Here is an 18,897-nt window from a genome sequence, read left to right on the forward strand (position 1 = left end):
TCCTTCTTGGGCCGAAACGGCCTACACTGTCGCGGAAGTTAGTTTCAAAGATGTTTAATTTGAATAATGTATTATGATGGTATTTATTTGAATAAACGCCTCCTCAATAAAACATCACTTTGAATAATAATCGCCTACACCCACCCCCCCCCCCCCTCCCCCTACCCAACTATCTAATAAACGCCCATCCACATTAATTATACACACAATATTGTATACTATTTATAATAGAATTCATTACACTGTTAACTATAATTTACCAAGCATTTGTTATAATTTTTTACCACTTTTTATATCTATTAGAGGATTTTATTTGATTATAAATGTTACGATATTATTAAAACTAAAAAATCCCTCGAATAAGCATCTCCCTCAAATGAACTCTGCCTCCCCACCTCCGCCCTATAACACAATAAACACTATACTTTAAAATGTTATTAATCATCTAAGACACTGTGAAACAGAGTAGGTTTAGTTTTTCGAATGTCAAGCATTTTCAATAATGGTAACCGACAGAAAACGTACAAGGAGAACGTCCTTCTAAAACCTTTTTACCCGAGTCATTATCATTCCGAGAACCTTCGTTTACACTTCCTAGAGGGGAGCGAGCAAACTAGAGGTCTAACCCTCTAGTTAGACGTAATTGTTGTTGAATATTTGATATAAATTGTTAAGTTGTTCCATACTTTTGCAACTCCAACTTTGAACGATTATTTAATTTAATAGTCATAGTGGGGTATTATATATACTGTTATATAGAGGACATTAACAACTTTAGCCTTATATTTACAATTTACAATCCTGTGAGAAGTGAAAATTTTAGAACATTGTGTACAAACAACAATTTATGCACACATATTAAAAAAAAATTATTTAAAGAATTTAATTTTTAGTGGCGGCCATTTTGAAATCCAAGATGGCCGACAGATTATCGCTTTACATAGTTAGGATTGTATAATGGGTACAGTAATACCATCAAAACGGACTTGTTCCACATTCATAATTTGTATTATTGGTGATATTCTGATTTTTAATAGGGTTATTTGAATGTTGGCGGCCATCTTGAATTTGGTCCTTTAAATGTCTTTTGAAAAAATGGCAACATATTTTTTTTCATTCCTTATATTATCAAGATATGAAAAAAAGAAAAAATTTGCTTTTAACAAAAAATATACACGACATTCATATAAACGACATACCAGCCTACACTATATTGGAAGGGAATGTTCTTACGTTTCGTAGGTTGCGTCGCTAGTGGGAACCACGTTTAACATTACACATTATTACGGAAGCGTCTAAGTGCCATCCATAGCGACTTGTAAAGAAAATTTATCTTGTCAAGTCGACATAAAATATGAATATCCGTACTTTATGGTTCAAGTTAATTAACAGTTGAATTTGAAATATGTCTATGGCCAATTTTACACAAATATGCTATTATTTAGCGAAGCGTCATTCTTTTGAGATTAAGGTAATGCCAAATAATAATACATTCAAAAGATGTATTGTTATTAATTCTTGTTCGTCATTCAGGCAGTAATAAAACACGCTTTTCAAATCATAATACATAGGCCTAATACAAACACAACATTAACAATGAAATCTACAATTCTATGAAATGACTGGCAAGTGAACTCTATCAAAATGTGAATGGTTTATGCTTGATAGAGTGTCTCCTATTTCGATAACAAGTAAACGCCTTAAACATTGGTCTGAAGTGTTCCCAACTCACCGAATAATGGAGATTGTTATACAACAGACACAAAAATACAGATTGTAAATGTAAAATGAAGCATTTGGCAACACAATAATAATAACGGCACTTGTCAGAAAGCACTGACGTAAGCGAACTTGTTAAGCTTGGTTCCCACTAGTGACGCAATCTACGCAACGTAAGAAAATAGGCTTCCAATCATTGCGTTTGCCCCCGCCTGCGTGAAATTAAACCTGCGATTTTTGCAGCACAAACTGCAAACATCGCAGGTTTCACGCAGGCGGGGGCAAACACAATTATTAAGCGTGGTTCCCACTAGAACGCAACGCAACATAACGCAGCGACGTATCGACGCAAAGTGTTGTGATGCGTAATCACAAGTGGGAACCGACGACGCACTCTAGTGCTGCAAAAATTGCAGGGTTGATTTCACGCCGGCTTAAAGCGTGGTTCCCACTAGCGACGCAACACAAGGACGTAGCGCAACGCAACTGACCAATCACAAGCGATGGCTTATTCGTTTGTGATTGCTAACTGTTTATAACTTCACTTGTCATTGGTTAAAACGCTTCCGTTGCGTTTACGTCTTTGCGTTACGTTCTAATGGGAATCAAGCTTAAAGCATGGTTCCTATGGATGCAACGTAACGATTTTGTTTCTCTTTTGTGAGAATTATTATTGTAATATTGAATATTGTTATTATATGATTCGATGGCATGTTATTTGATGCTCTAAAGTTTCAAACCAATGTCGTATGGTTCCAACCGTTTGCTCAAATTACTTACGCTGTGCGTGACATCCAAATGGGAAATCGTGGTTCCCACTAGCGACGCAACGCAGTGACGCAAAGTTCTGTATTGCATAATCACAAGTGGGAACCGACGACGCAACAGTGCTGCAACAAACATCGCCGGTTTTATTTCACGCGGGCGGGGGCAAACGCAGTTATTGGAAGGGCATTTCTTACGTTTCGTAGGTTGCGTTACGTCCCTAGTAGGAACCAAGCTTTAAGTTTGTTAGTGGGAACCAACGTTACGTTTCGCCTACGCCACATTGCTTTACGGCACTGGTATGCAGTAATGTGATGTCATCATTATGACGGTCGTGAAGCAGAATAAAGTATGGAGGCGCGCATAAAAGAAACAAATATGCCATCAAATAGCAATAATAACGATTGGCGATTCCCACAAAAGAGAAAAAAAAAATAGATAATATTATCACAGCACAGCAGCAGTAAACGAAGTAAATATGTGTAAAATAAATAAACAAACTTCAAGTAGTTTTTTTCAGATCAGTGGATGCGAAGCCAACAAAAATAACAATTGTTTTTGATACATGTGTGTTGCCCTGTCTGGCTGTGTCAATCAACTGACGTCAGTTGTTCTTTGGATTGTGATTCCTCTACATTATTTCGCCAGCAGCGACACTCAAGGTTGATAAAGCACGCGTTTTACAAAAGTGCATCGCCATTTTCCAGTCACTTTTTTTCGATTTTTATCTTCTTCCTTTGCGCGCCCTGAGACAATTAAATCAATCTCAACTTTACCCAACAAATATACCAATATAACTGATCATCTCATAGATTCCCTAAAGCGTGGTTCCCACTAGAATGCAACGCAGCGACGTATTGACGCAACGTGCTGTATTGCGTAACCACAAGCGGGAACCGACGACGCAACAGTGCTGCAAACATCGCAGGTTTGATTTCACGCAGGCGGGGGCAAACACAGTGATTCGAAGGGCATTTTCTTACGTTGCGTAGGTTGCGTTACGTTCCGCCGCTAGTAGGAACCAAGCTTTAAGCGTGGTTCCCACTGGAACGCAACGTAACCTAGCGCAGTGACGTATCGACTCAATGTGCTGCATTGCGTAATCACAAGTGGGAACCGACGACGCAACAGTGCTGCAAACATCGCTACGGGAAATCAAATCAGTTTGATGTCACGTAACAACGCAAGGCAAAAAAACATTGGAAAAGCGCGTACTCAAAAGTACGCGGAGTGAACCTGGTCAAAGTCTACGGCATGCTAACGTTGACGCGTAACACGCAGGTTTGATTTCACGCAGGTGGGGACAAACACAATTATTGGAAGGGCATTTGCTTACGTTGCGTTGCGTCCCTAGTGGGACCCAAGCTTTAAGCTTGGGTCCCACTAGGGACGTAACGCAGCGACGTATCGACGCAAAGTGATGCATTGCGTAATCGCAAGTGGGAACCGACGACGCACCATTTCTGTAAAAATCGCAGGTTTGATTTCACGCAGGTGTGGGTAAACACAATGATTGGAAGGGCATTTTCTTACGTTGCGTAGATTGCGTTACGTTGCGTCGCAAGTGAGAACCAAGATTTACGCTTCAATAAGTCGCTGCGTTGCGTCGCTAGTGGAAACCACGCTTTATAATTTGGCGGATTGGAATATGAATATACCATACTTTTAGTATATTTTATGTCTAAGTTTTTATTGGTGGTTCTAAGTGTTTGCAACATACGATACGATACTTAATCTTTTTATTACCCTACCTTCAAACTTCTTTTCTTATTTTTTACACCTTTAGGCATACAATTGGGCAATGTTAGGCTATATGAAAACGGAAAAGACCTGACACTATTTATTATTTGGGCGTTGTGACTTTAAGGACAAAGAGCGTTACAATAGTATATTGTGTATGAGCAAATACGTATTTTTATCTGGAAAGTTTCCTTTGTAAAGTGCGGGTTTGCTTTTTATTGTTATTTTAAATAAAATTTACCTTGCCATTTTATTGTTGTAAATTCAACTTGTGCGTGTAACGTGGATGAATAGCATTCCTTTAAAACTACTGAAGCGATGTAATTTAATAATTCGTTTTTTTATTTAAATGGATTATATATTTTTCTTTTACTCTTTCTATTTAATTCAACGTATTTGAAATAAAGTTGGCCAAAATGTAACTTTCAATAGATTTTAGATATTTAATACACATGATTTATTTTCCGTTTTAGCCTAAATTAATATTAGCTGCCGAGCAGCAACAGTTAAGAATCGTGCCTGCTTTACACGTAGTAATTTAGTTTATATTTCCAGTTAACTTAAATTAGTGTTAGCTGTTCAATTTATAAGCATAATCGGGTTTTTTTCGGACTTGATTTCCGAAGACGTAGAAATCCAATGAAAATGTATGAGATTTTATTTGCGAGCAGCAAACTGAATTTCCGTAAGACAATTTAATGGTCGGTTCCCAAAATCTTAGCCGAAGTGTATAACTAGCCGAGCGTGAGTAAATCTCTATTGTTAGAACAATTCATCACTGACTATCACTACTCTGTTATTAGCGGCCCACCAATAAGCTTTTGCAATAATCACACATTTTCTTTGAAACTTTCAAATTGTCTGGATGTTACGATGAACGAAATTTAAGTTTAGCGAATGCTGTTTTGACAAGAACGATATACTGATTACGTTTTTATCGTGATGGGGTTTAAATATGAAACACTTTTCGGTAAGAATTATTTATTAATTACATTGTAAGATTATCAAGCATAATTTTCACCAAATACATTGTCATTGACTTAATAGCGAGTGAGGGTATTGGCGTTATCCAACCTGTTAAGTTACATTAGTTGACCGAGTCCGCTGCCCCCGGTATGGAAAGCTCTTTCTGGGCACACCACATGTTGTGTTTGTTGCCGCGCTCCCCCTTTTTGACAGCTAAAATGAAATATATATACTTTTTTGATATCATGCATGATACCACCAAATTTACGAATAAGCATACCTATACATTTTTTTATTAGAATCCAAACTGTCTTTGATTTGAGCTCAGACATTTCTCATCATCAGTGCAATACTCAGCAGCCGATAGTTATAATAATGCCATCTTAAACAACTGTATGTAAATGTGGCAATTGAATAGCTTATAACGAAAGCAGACAACATAACAATCAAATGGCGTGCCACTTTTTATACATACAGTTGTTAAGATTGTATATAAGAACTATCGACTGCTTAGTATTGTACAGATTATGAGAAAATGGTTTTCGAAACATATCTGAGCTCAAATTAAAGACTACTTGGATTCTAATAAAATGCATTGTTAATATATTACTTATTTGGGATATCAGATTTTGTCTGTATTTGGTATTGCTCTCCCGTTTGAAATTGTTTTATTTTGTTTTAAAACTCAAACATGAACGTTCATCTGTGTTGGTGATAAGTAGGCCTAAAGTTTTTAGTGTTTAAAAATTGTCAGTTAATAGACGAAGATGTTGACGAAGGTATATTATTATTATTAGTGTTGTAATCCACAGTTTAAATTAAATGTTTACATTGTTTTTTTATTTAAATGGATTATATATTTTTCTTTTACTCTTTCTATTTAATTCAACGTATTTGAAATAAAGTTGGCCAAAATGTAACTTTCAATAGATTTTAGATATTTAATACACATGATTTATTTTCCGTTTTAGCCTAAATTAATATTAGCTGCCGAGCAGCAACAGTTAAGAATCGTGCCTGCTTTACACGTAGTAATTAGGTTATATGCATGCATTCATGCATATAACCTCTTGATTCTGTCAGAATCTTTATTTATTTCTTTATTAGGTTATATGCATGATATGCATATAACCTCTTGATTCTGTCAAAATCTTTATTTATTTATTAGGTTATATGCATTATCATGCATATAACCTCTTGATTCTGTCAAAATCTTTATTAGGTTATATGCATTATCATGCATATAACCTCTTGATTCTGTCAAAATCTTTATTGGTTATCCGCCTCAAGCGGATAAGCCCTTGGAATTGTAGTGTTACTTTTTTTTTATTATTCTTCTCTATTTCCGCCGATTTTTGTGTTCAGCTTTTCTCTGCAACCTGTTAACATAACATGTTGTAACTTGGTAAACATTTAGACATTTAGCTGAAGATGTGCAGCCAAGCTTTTGGACGCTGGCAGAACCGCGTAGCGTAAGTCACGCGCGATTTTCAAAAAATCCTAAGTTGATCATAACTTCGAAACAGATGAATATTTTTTAACGTAAATTTCAGCCATGTTTGCTTCACATCAATTGCTAACTTTTTTATCGCTACCGAAATTTGTAACAGTGGAAAGTGCGCGAGTAAACGGCGTTTGAAATTTTAAAATGCTCTAAATCAATTTCTGATTAAATTAGAGCACGATTCAGGTCATTTTAAGCGTTTGAAAAATTGCCACCAGGTGCGCACATTTTTACGCGCGCACGGCGCAGGAAACACGTATGAGCATTTCTTTTGCACGATTTGTGTTTTTCAATCTTCGGTTAACAATTTTACGTTATTTTATTCACTTTTCAACTTCAAATGGCGTTCTACGAGCACGTTAAACATGACTGGTTGCGCACGTAAAATTTCAAAAATTTGTGAAAATGTTGCAAAATATGTATACTTTTAAAAACGATACAGTTCATCAGAATGCAAGGTTACCCCTATTTTTTATTTTATTTTCTTGCAGTGTATGAATCATAGATCTGATTTATTATAGTGTTGAATGTTAAAACGTGTTTGATGGCTACATTATTTGCATATTAAATATAATTTTTGAAATTTTTATCATTAAACAAACAATAACATTTTCAAAGAGCAAAACAATAAACATAACGTTTATCTTTTTTCTTCACATGTTAATATATAAAACTTTCAAGTGTGCACTTTCATAATATGTCACTGTTTAAAATTTGTGAAGATTTCATCATAGTGAAAATTATGATTTAGTTTGGTAAGTAATAATCTATTTGCATCGAGTGGTTCACGACATACCGAATGGACGAGTTAACTTTCTTCGGATTCTCTTCAGCAGGTGCTCATATGGCTCGATGTGTAGTGCCATCGACTTTGGTATCAGAGGTACCGGGATCGAATCCCGTCACGGGAAAACAATTAAATAAAAGGATTTATTTGGTTATTACAATGAAAAGGCAGTTTTAATTTCGAATAGGCTACTTTTTGGAAAAGTCATGATTGAAAGGTACTTGAATGCGCAAGATACGTTTTGTTACGGGCGGATAACCAAACTCGTCCTCAAGTGACGAGTTACAGATCTAGTTTATTTATTCTTTCCTTAGCACTATTTTGTCCGTGAATTATCTTGATATCAGTTTCATCTATCTAAGTCAATTTTTCAGAGTATATTCCTTATGGCCAGGAATCGATGTGGTTATATTTTCACGATGCGTAATCAAAAATTACGCGGTCTACGCGCGATTTTACGAAATCACGTTTGTAATCATATCTTCACAAGCATGAATCACAATTAAACAAAATTTGGTACTCATAAATTTCAGGTCATATTTCATCATATGGCAATACAATTACGTGCGTAGCGCATATAACGCTTGCGTACGCGCGCTTGAAATGTTCAAAATTGTCAAAATTTATTTTCGATGAAATTAGAGTACGTTTCAGGCAATTTTAAGCGTTTAAAAAATTGCCATGAGTGCGCAGATTTTTGCACGCGCACTGCGCGTTATACGTTAATGCGCACTCTTTTTGTCCGATTTCGGTTGTACAACCTTTCTTTAATAATATCATCATATTTTATTCACTTTTCAACGCGTAATTGCCTTATACGAGCACGTCAAAAGTGACAGGCTACGCACGTGTAAGTTAACAAAATGGTGAAAATATGCTAAATTTTAAAATTAATATAGATCGTCAGAATGCTCGGGAACACATATTTTTTATTTAATTTTCTTGAAGTGTATGTATCTTATGTATGATTTATTATTAAACTAAGGGAACAAAAGTTGATTAAGCCATAATTAATTGCATATTAAATTTTAAAAAATTCATTTCGACAATCAAACAAATTATGACATTTTCTTAGGCCAAAATAACAAACTTAACATTAACTTTCTTCCTTCAAAAGTTCATATATTAAAGTTAAAAGTATATAGTTTGACAGTGCATCATTTTTGTACATTTTTAGAGATGTCATCATAGTAAAAAATTATAATTCATTGCGGTATGTAATAATCTATCTGCACCAAAGTGGTTACTGCATAGTAAATACACGGAGGAATTTTTCTACAATTTTTCGTCAGTTGTGTATGGCTCGGTGGTGTGTGCTCGTGTCTATGGCACTCAAGGTACCGAGATCGAGTCTCACCTTGGGAAACGAAATAAATTTTTTTTTTTATTATCCGTATTGTTTGTTCAAATTTATTTCTTAGTGTATATATTATACACATGATTTATAATGAAATCTAGATAAAAAATAACTTATGTCTTTATTATTATGTAACAGCAAATGTGGTTTATGACATTATACGCAGAGGGATCTTTGATCGGATTGTGATACCGGCTATTGTATTCGCGTTAGCAAGGTCCTATCATATATTATACATTATTTAAAGAATCTGAGAAAATCAATGAATCAAAATATCTTTTAAAAATAAATTATCTTTATTTTAATTATCAATGCATATAACCTATAATTTGTCATAGTGACAAATTAAATCTAGTTAGGTTATATGCATGATATGCATATAACCTCTTGATTCTGTCAAAATCTTTATTTATTTATTTATTTATTTATTTATTCTTTCCTTAGCACTATTTTGTCCGTGCATTATCTTGGCATCAGTTTAATCTAGCTAAGTCAAGTTTTCAGAGTATATTCCTTATGGCCAGGAATCGATGTGGTTATATTTTCACGATGCGTAATCAAAAATTACGCGGTCTACGCGCGATTTTACGAAATCACGTTTGTAATCATATCTTCACAAGCATGAATCACAATTAAACAAAATTTGGTACTCATAAATTTCAGGTCATATTTCATCATATGGCAATACAATTACGTGCGTAGCGCATATAACGCTTGCGTACGCGCGCTTAAAATGTTCAAAATTGTCAAAATTTATTTTCGATGAAATTAGAGTACGTTTCAGGCAATTTTAAGCGTTTAAAAAATTGCCATGAGTGCGCAAATTTTTGCACGCGCACTGCGCGTTAAACGTTAATGCGCACTCTTTTTGCCCGATTTCTGTTTTACAATCTTTCTTTAATAATATCATCATATTTGATTCAGGTTTCAACTCGGAATTGCGTTATACGAGCACGTCAAAAGTGATTGGCTACGCACGTATAAGTTAACAAAATGGTGAAAATATGCTAAATTTTTAAATTAATATATATCGTCAGAATGCAGGGGAACACCTATTTTTTATTTCATTTTCTTGAAGTGTATGTATCATATGTATGATTTATTATCAAATTAAGAGAACCAAAGTTGATTAAGTCATCATTAATTGCATATTAAATTTAAAAAAAATAATTTCGACAATCAAACAAATTATGACATTTTCTTAGGCCAAAATAACAAACTTAACATTAACTTTCTTCCTTCAAAAGTTCATATATTAAAGTTAAAAGTATGTAGTTTGACAGTGCATCATTTGTTTACATTTTAAAGATGTCATCATAGTAAAAAATTATAATTCATTTCGGTATGTAATAATCTATTTGCATCAAAGTGGTTACTGCATAGTAAATACACGGAGGAATCTTTCTACAAATTTTAGTCAGTTGTGTATGGCTCGGTGGTCTGTGCTCGTGTCTATGGCATTCAAGGTACCGAGATCGAGTCTCACCTTGGGAAACGAAATAAGATTTTTTTTTTATTATCCGTATTGTTTGTTCAAATTTATTTCTTAGTGTATAGATTATACACATGATTTATAATGAAATCTAGATAAAAATTAACTTATGTCTTTATTATTATGTAACAACAAATGTGGTTTATGACATTATACGCATATGGATCTTTGATCGGATTGTGATACCGGCTATGGTGTTCGCGTTAGCAAGGTACTAGGTCCTATCATATATTATAAATAATTAAAGATTCTGAGAAAATCAATCAATCAATATATCTTTAAAAAATCAATTATCTTTATTTAAATCAATGCATATAACCTATAATTCGTCATAGTGACGAATTAAATCTAGTTTATTTATTCTTTCCTTAGCACTATTTTGTCCGTGAATTATCTTGATATCAGTTTCATCTATCTAAGTCAATTTTTCAGAGTATATTCCTTATGGCCAGGAATCGATGTGGTTATATTTTCACGATGCGTAATCAAAAATTACGCGGTCTACGCGCGATTTTACGAAATCACGTTTGTAATCATATCTTCACAAGCATGAATCACAATTAAACAAAATTTGGTACTCATAAATTTCAGGTCATATTTCATCATATGGCAATACAATTACGTGCGTAGCGCATATAACGCTTGCGTACGCGCGCTTAAAATGTTCAAAATTGTCAAAATTTATTTTCGATGAAATTAGAGTACGTTTCAGGCAATTTTAAGCGTTTAAAAAATTGCCATGAGTGCGCAGATTTTTGCACGCGCACTGCGCGTTATACGTTAATGCGCACTCTTTTTGTCCGATTTCGGTTGTACAACCTTTCTTTAATAATATCATCATATTTTATTCACTTTTCAACGCGTAATTGCCTTATACGAGCACGTCAAAAGTGACAGGCTACGCACGTGTAAGTTAACAAAATGGTGAAAATATGCTAAATTTTAAAATTAATATAGATCGTCAGAATGCTCGGGAACACATATTTTTTATTTAATTTTCTTGAAGTGTATGTATCTTATGTATGATTTATTATTAAACTAAGGGAACAAAAGTTGATTAAGCCATAATTAATTGCATATTAAATTTAAAAAAATTCCTTTCGACAATCAAACAAATTATGACATTTTCTTAGGCCAAAATAACAAACTTAACATTAACTTTCTTCCTTCAAAAGTTCATATATTAAAGTTAAAAGTATATAGTTTGACAGTGCATCATTTTTGTACATTTTTAGAGATGTCATCATAGTAAAAAATTATAATTCATTGCGGTATGTAATAATCTATCTGCACCAAAGTGGTTACTGCATAGTAAATACACGGAGGAATTTTTCTACAATTTTTAGTCAGTTGTGTATGGCTCGGTGGTGTGTGCTCGTGTCTATGGCACTCAAGGTACCGAGATCGAGTCTCACCTTGGGAAACGAAATAAATTTTTTTTTTTATTAACCGTATTGTTTGTTCAAATTTATTTCTTAGTGTATATATTATACACATGATTTATAATGAAATCTAGATAAAAAATAACTTATGTCTTTATTATTATGTAACAGCAAATGTGGTTTATGACATTATACGCAGAGGGATCTTTGATCGGATTGTGATACCGGCTATTGTATTCGCGTTAGCAAGGTCCTATCATATATTATATATTATTTAAAGAATCTGAGAAAATCAATGAATCAAAATATCTTTTAAAAATAAATTATCTTTATTTTAATTATCAATGCATATAACCTATAATTCGTCATAGTGACGAATTAAATCTAGTTTATTTATTTATTCTTTCCTTAGCACTATTTTGTCCGTGCATTATCTTGGCATCAGTTTAATCTAGCTAAGTCAATTTTTCAGAGTATATTCCTTATGGCCAGGAATCGATGTGGTTATATTTTCACGATGCGTAATCAAAAATTACGCGGTCTACGCGCGATTTTACGAAATCACGTTTGTAATCATATCTTCACAAGCGTGAATCACAATTAAACAAAATTTGGTACTCATAAATTTCAGGTCATATTTCATCATATGGCAATAAAATTACGTGCGTAGCGCATATAACGCTTGCGTACGCGCGCTTAAAATGTTCAAAATTGTCAAAATTTATTTTCGATGAAATTAGAGTACGTTTCAGGCAATTTTAAGCGTTTAAAAAATTGCCATGAGTGCGCACAATTTTGCACGCGCACTGCGCGTTAAACGTTAATGCGCACTCTTTTTGCCGGATTTCTGTTTTACAATCTTTCTTTAATAATATCATCATATTTGGTTCAGGTTTCAACTCGAAATTGCGTTATACGGGCACATCAAAAGTGACTGGCTACGCACGTATAAGTTAACAAAATGGTGAAAATATGCTAAATTTTAAAATTAATATATATCGTCAGAATGCAGGGGAACACCTATTTTTTATTTCATTTTCTTGAAGTGTATGTATCATATGTATGATTTATTATCAAATTAAGAGAACAAAACTTGATTAAGTCATCATTAATTGCATATTAAATTTAAAAAAAATAATTTCGACAATCAAACAAATTATGACATTTTCTTAGGCCAAAATAACAAACTTAACATTAACTTTCTTCCTTCCAAAGTTCATATATTAAAGTTAAAAGTATATAGTTTGACAGTGCATCATTTGTTTACATTTTAAAGATGTCATCATAGTAAAAAATTATAATTCATTGCGGTATGTAATAATCTATTTCCACCAAACTGGTTACTGCATAGTAAATACACGGAGGAATTTTTCTACAACTTTTAGTCAGTGGTGTATGGCTTGATGGTCTGTGCTCGTGTCTATGGCATTCAAGGTACCGAGATCGAGGGAAACGAAATAAGATTTTTTTTTTATTATCCGTATTGTTTGTTCAAATTTATTTTTTAGTGTATAGATTATACACATGATTTATAATGAAATCTAGATAAAAATTAACTTATGTCTTTATTATTATGTAACAACAAATGTGGTTTATGACATTATACGCATATGGATCTTTGATCGGATTGTGATACCGGCTATGGTGGTCGCGTCCTATCATATAATATAAATAATTAAAGATTCTGAGAAAATCAATCAATCAATATATCTTTTAAAAATTAATTATCTTTATTTAAATCAATGCATATAACCTATAATTCGTCATAGTGACGAATTAAATCTAGTTTATTTATTTATTCTTTCCTTAGCACTATTTGTCCGTCAATTATCTTGATATCAGTTTCATCTAACTAGGTCAATTTTTCAGAGTATATTCCTTATGGCCAGGAATCGATGTGGTTATGTTTTCACGATGCGCAATCAAAAATTACGCGGTCTACGCGCGATTTAACGAAATCACGTTTGTAATCATATCTTCACAAGCATGAATCACAATTAAATAATAATCACTCATAAATGTCAGGTCATATTTCATCATATGGCAATACAATTACGTGCGTAGCGCATATAACGCATGCGTACGCGCGCTTAAAATGTTGAAAATTGTCAGAATTTATTTTCGATGAAATTAGAGTACGTTTCAGGCAATTTTAAGCGTTTAAAAAATTGCCATGAGTGCGCAGATTATTGCACGCGCACTGCGCGTCAAACGTTAATGCGCACTGTTTTGTCCGATTACTGTTGTATAACCTTTCTTTAATAATATCATCATATTTTATTCACTTTTCAACGCGAAACAGCGTTATACGAGCATGTCAAAAGTGACAGGCTACGCACGTGTAAGTTAACAAAATGGTGAAAATATGCTAAATTTTAAAATTAATATATATCGTTAGAATGCTCGGGAACACCTATTTTTTTATTTAATTTTCTTGAAGTGTATGTATCATATGTATGATTTATTATGAAATTAGAAGAACAAAAGTTGATTAAGTCATCATTAATGGCATATTAAATTTAACAAAATTAATTTCGACAATCAAACAAATTATAACATTTTCTTAGGCCAAAATAACAAACTTCAAATATTAAAGTTAAAAGTATATAGTTTGACAGTGCATCATTTTTTTAAATTTTTAAAGATGTCATCATAGTAAAACATTATAATTCATTGCGGTATGTAATAATCTATCTGCACCAAAGTGGTTACTGCATAGTAAATACACGGAGGAATTTTTCCATAACTTTTAGGCAGTTGTGTATGGCTCGGTGGTCTTTGCTAGTGTCTATAGCAGTCAAGTACCGAGTTCGAGTCTCACCTTGGGAAACCAAACAAAATAAGATTTTTTTATATTATCCGTATTGGTTGTTCAATTATATTTCTTAGTGTATAGATTATACACATGATGTATAATGAAATCTAAATAAAAACACAAATGTGGTTTATGACATTATATACGCAGAAAGATCTTTGATCGGATTATGATACCGGCTATTGTATTTGCGTTAGCAAGATCCTGTCATATATTATAAATAACTAATGATTCTGAGAAAATCAATCAATCAATATATCTTAAATCAATCAATTATCTTTATTTAAATCAATGCATATAACCTATAATTCGTCATAGTGACGAATTAAATCTAGTTTAGTTTATATTTCCAGTTAACTTAAATTAGTGTTAGCTGTTCAATTTATAAGCATAATCGGGTTTTTTTCGGACTTGATTTCCGAAGACGTAGAAATCCAATGAAAATGTATGAGATTTTATTTGCGAGCAGCAAACTGAATTTCCGTAAGACAATTTAATTAATTTTATCTTTGGAGCAACAAACGTTTATATTTCCAGTAAGCTTAAATTAGTGTTAGATGTTGAGAAGCTTAAAGACTTATTAGACGAAGCAATTTGGTTAAGCTTAGCTTAAATGTTAGCTGTCGACCGGCAATCGTTTTAGAATCGGTCTATGTGACTACATTTTTCGCAAGCTCTAACAATTAAAGATGTATTGTCAATATAGTCAAATTGGCTGCCAGTCAATGGGTTTTTAGTTGAATTTAACCATTTGTTTTAGCATTAGTGAAAGCATTATTTTTTCGTTTTTTTTTTTACAGAGGTGATTAGCCTACTTTTTAATAAAACTACAAAATATTCAAAATCTGATTTAATAAATTTTCATTTTTGATGTTTTTGGTGGACAATTGGTGTGGTGATGTATAAACTACCACTTGTATTGTATTCATCATATAATATCACAATTAAACATATAGATACTTATATATCCTTACTTTATTATTTTAACTCGGGAAAATTGTAAGCTGTAAGGGCGTAATCAGAAACAGCGAAACCCGATTCTATTTTAATATTATCTCCACATTATGACACTTATGTCCAGTATGTTTACAGTATCATAGGCGAATTGTGTAATACAGTGTAGGCCTATATGTGTAATAAAAATAATAAATTGTTATGCTTTTTTTTACAAAAGAAACTAGAAACATTTTCATTATACAACCGTAAAATATACTTCTGATATAACGACAGCATTGTCATTTTGCATTGCCTTTTGACGGAAAGGTTAATGCTTACAGGTGGTTCATGACGGTTAAGTAGGCCTACGCCTTAATTGCATAATTTACCTGATCGTACAAATATATAATGAATCTGCTTAAGGCAGAATATACGTTAATAGAAGATAAATGCATTACAAATCTAAATATTTCGACGAAGTGTAATATTACGGCAGTGTTTTGATCCAGTTTAAATTAAATTTATATATATTTATATTATCATAATTATTATTATAAATTATTATTTATATTTTCGTATATTTTTCATTTCTCTTGCTATTAAGTTCAGTGCATTTTGAATAAAGTTGGCCACAATTTTATTCAATAGATTTCTTAAGTAAATGCTTTAGGCCTAGTAAGTAATTGAATTACCGACTCCGTAATTTGTGGCGCATACGTAAATAAGGATGCATGGCACAATGCCGTCAAGGGACTGGACTGGTCCTGTCCCGCCTCGACTATGCTAACTCGCTCTTGCTTGGCGCCCGCGAAGTTTATCTTTAGCGATTACAGCGATTACAGAACAAGGTATTTACGTGTGGGCGGGATCAGCCCTCGGATGGCTTCTTTATTGTTTTTGTTTATAAATGTATTTACTCTGTTGTTCATTTGTACATTGTTATTTAATTTTTAAAGTTTAACCGTGAACAGCTTTCATTTAATTACAGTTGCCGACTTCACTTCTCTTATCATTCCACCAGACTTTTCGTTCCACGATCTAATCGGAAAGCTGGTGACAATGCTTTTTCTGTTACCGCTTCCGCGGATCTGGAACGCGCTATCCTACCGAGTTGAGAGGACCGAATTCGGCACCTATATTTAAACGTCAATTAATTAAGTATTGTTAAGCGATCTGTTTTTTGTAGTGCAAAACAAAATAATCATAATGATACAAACCTCTATGTTCCAAAACATCGCATTTAGTATAAAAAACGTAGTATTTCTTATAGGGTGTTATAACCCGGAATAAACATAATATTGATATCAACAAGATGCCACAATCTTTGAACGTATTCAAAAAAGAAATTGCAAACATGTTTAAACAGGAAGCCTAATGCTATATTATTGTATTTCTTTCTTAATTCTTTCTTTTAATGTTTTTTTTCTAAATGTGTATACACTGTATTATTTGTATATTATATTACCTATCACTAACTTGTGGAAGAACACCTTTATTTTATGGTGAACGAGTTTTAAATTTTGTACTTTTGTATTTTATAATTTCGTGAATAAATAAAGATTTTGATTGATATAAAAAACGTTTATAGAATAGAATAGAAATGTATGTGCTTTAGCCTAAATGTTAGCCGCTGAGCCGCAGCAACAGTTAAGAGTAGTTATTGTTACAGTTAACTTAATTATTGTTAGCTGTTGAGAAGCAACATTTTCAGTTGTTTTATAGGACCAACTTTCCGAAGAAGTAGCAATTAAGTGAACATATACAATGACAGATAAATGAATAATTAATTAATTGATAATGCGAGCATCAAATTTTTAGCACCGTAAGGACCGTTTAGTCGGACCAACTATATAATGAACCTGTTGGAAACTGAAGATACGATAATAAAAGAAGATAAATAAATTAAAATCTAATATATACTCAGAAAAATACAATTATGACATTGAAGTGAATCAGTTAATATATTTAACCCAGAAAATTGTCTTAAAACTAATTATGGACCCCATTGGAAATGGGCTGGTATTTTCCGGCCTAATGGGTGTTCCTGATGCTCGTTATTTTGTCTTTTGTCTATATGTAATTTTAATGTTGAGCATCAAATAAATTCAATCAATCAATAAAATGCAATTAAGAGTTAAAAAGAATCAAAGGTCCTGTTATGAAATACAAATCTGCTCTAAGCAATAATGTGAACAAATAAAATAACGGAATCCAGTGCATTGATAGCTTTGCTTTTAAGATATGCCTTGTTAAATGTAGGCTAGCACCTAATGGCCTGATTCTATAACAATACGTAATTCAACCGTTTATTCTATGTTGTTTGTTACATCTGACTGCATGAATTGCATTGTTGTATTTTGAAACCATTAAGGAACTTTTTATAATTACTTTCTGTATATTAATCCATCATAGCCGGCAAAATCCAAGTAAAACTTATCTATGGCTTCACAATTTAACGATTACTTTCCAAATATTGGTCCTAAAATTGCAAATACTATTGAAATTCCACAAAACAATTAATAACCTTGACTTTTCATAATTCCTAAATCAATCATTAAAAAAAAACAATTCTTACATCTATTATGTCGTATGAGGTTTCCGATCTTATTTCAAATCTAGATATAAAAAAAAGTCCTGTTATTGATTAATAAGGTTATCAAATCTGTTTCGTCTTTAATTTCTACTCCAGTATCCCATATTTTAAATTTTTCTTTAGGCCTAACCAGTGGCACCTTTCCCGATTTCCTAAAAATTGCAAAAGTTATTCCAATTTACAAAAAAAGAAGACAGACATCGGATTGCAAACTTAGGCCTATCTCGTTACTTTCTTGTTTATTTAAGATTTTGAGCGAATCATTTTTATAATTGACTTTTTACTTTTTTTGAAAACAACAACGTCTTTTTTAATAGCAGATAATATGGCTTTAGAAGACAACATTCCACCGGTTTGTAACTTATCGATGTGATGGCGCTAGTTATTATCTGCTGCGTATTTGTTTTAGAATGCATAATGGTATTGTGTTCGTATTTAATTATTTAATCCGTGGTAAAACCTTCATTTTGCCATGGATTAAATCATTATTTATTCCATGATTTTACGTACGCTTTATGTTTTTTGACGTGCATAAAATGACCGATGACGTAATAATTGAATGCATATTAAGTGTATTGTTTTCTGTTTATTTTTCATTCATTAAACATTTTATTAAATGATATTCCTTTTTTGAAGTCATTAATCTGCGCTAATTATATCGCAAAACAATGCGTTAATATTCATTTCATTATTGCTTATTTTTAGTGCACACTGTACATTGAGGGCGCAAATAAACAACAAACCAGCGGGTGACCAGAGAGACCATAGAAAGAATAAGCCGGCTTTCTTATATCACAGAATATCAGAATAAGCAATCCGCAATTTTTGCATTGGCAATGTT

At 32.8% G+C, this 18,897-nt stretch overlaps 1 protein-coding gene across 1 annotated transcript in view; it reads left to right on the forward strand.

Annotated features, from left to right (window-relative positions):
* The first annotated feature begins 5,043 nt into the window (after positions 1-5,043).
* LOC140047753 (uncharacterized) overlaps positions 5,044-18,897 on the forward strand; it is a 53,165-nt gene continuing 39,311 nt past the window's right edge. Inside the window, exon 1 of the mRNA XM_072092787.1 lies at positions 5,044-5,194. Within this exon, the coding sequence (XP_071948888.1) occupies positions 5,167-5,194 (28 nt within the window). The 5' untranslated portion in view covers positions 5,044-5,166. The remainder of the gene's footprint in view (positions 5,195-18,897) is intronic.

The sequence above is a fragment of the Antedon mediterranea genome, chromosome 4 (genome assembly GCF_964355755.1).
Source record: "Antedon mediterranea chromosome 4, ecAntMedi1.1, whole genome shotgun sequence".
NCBI classification, from domain to species: Eukaryota; Metazoa; Echinodermata; class Crinoidea; order Comatulida; family Antedonidae; genus Antedon; species Antedon mediterranea.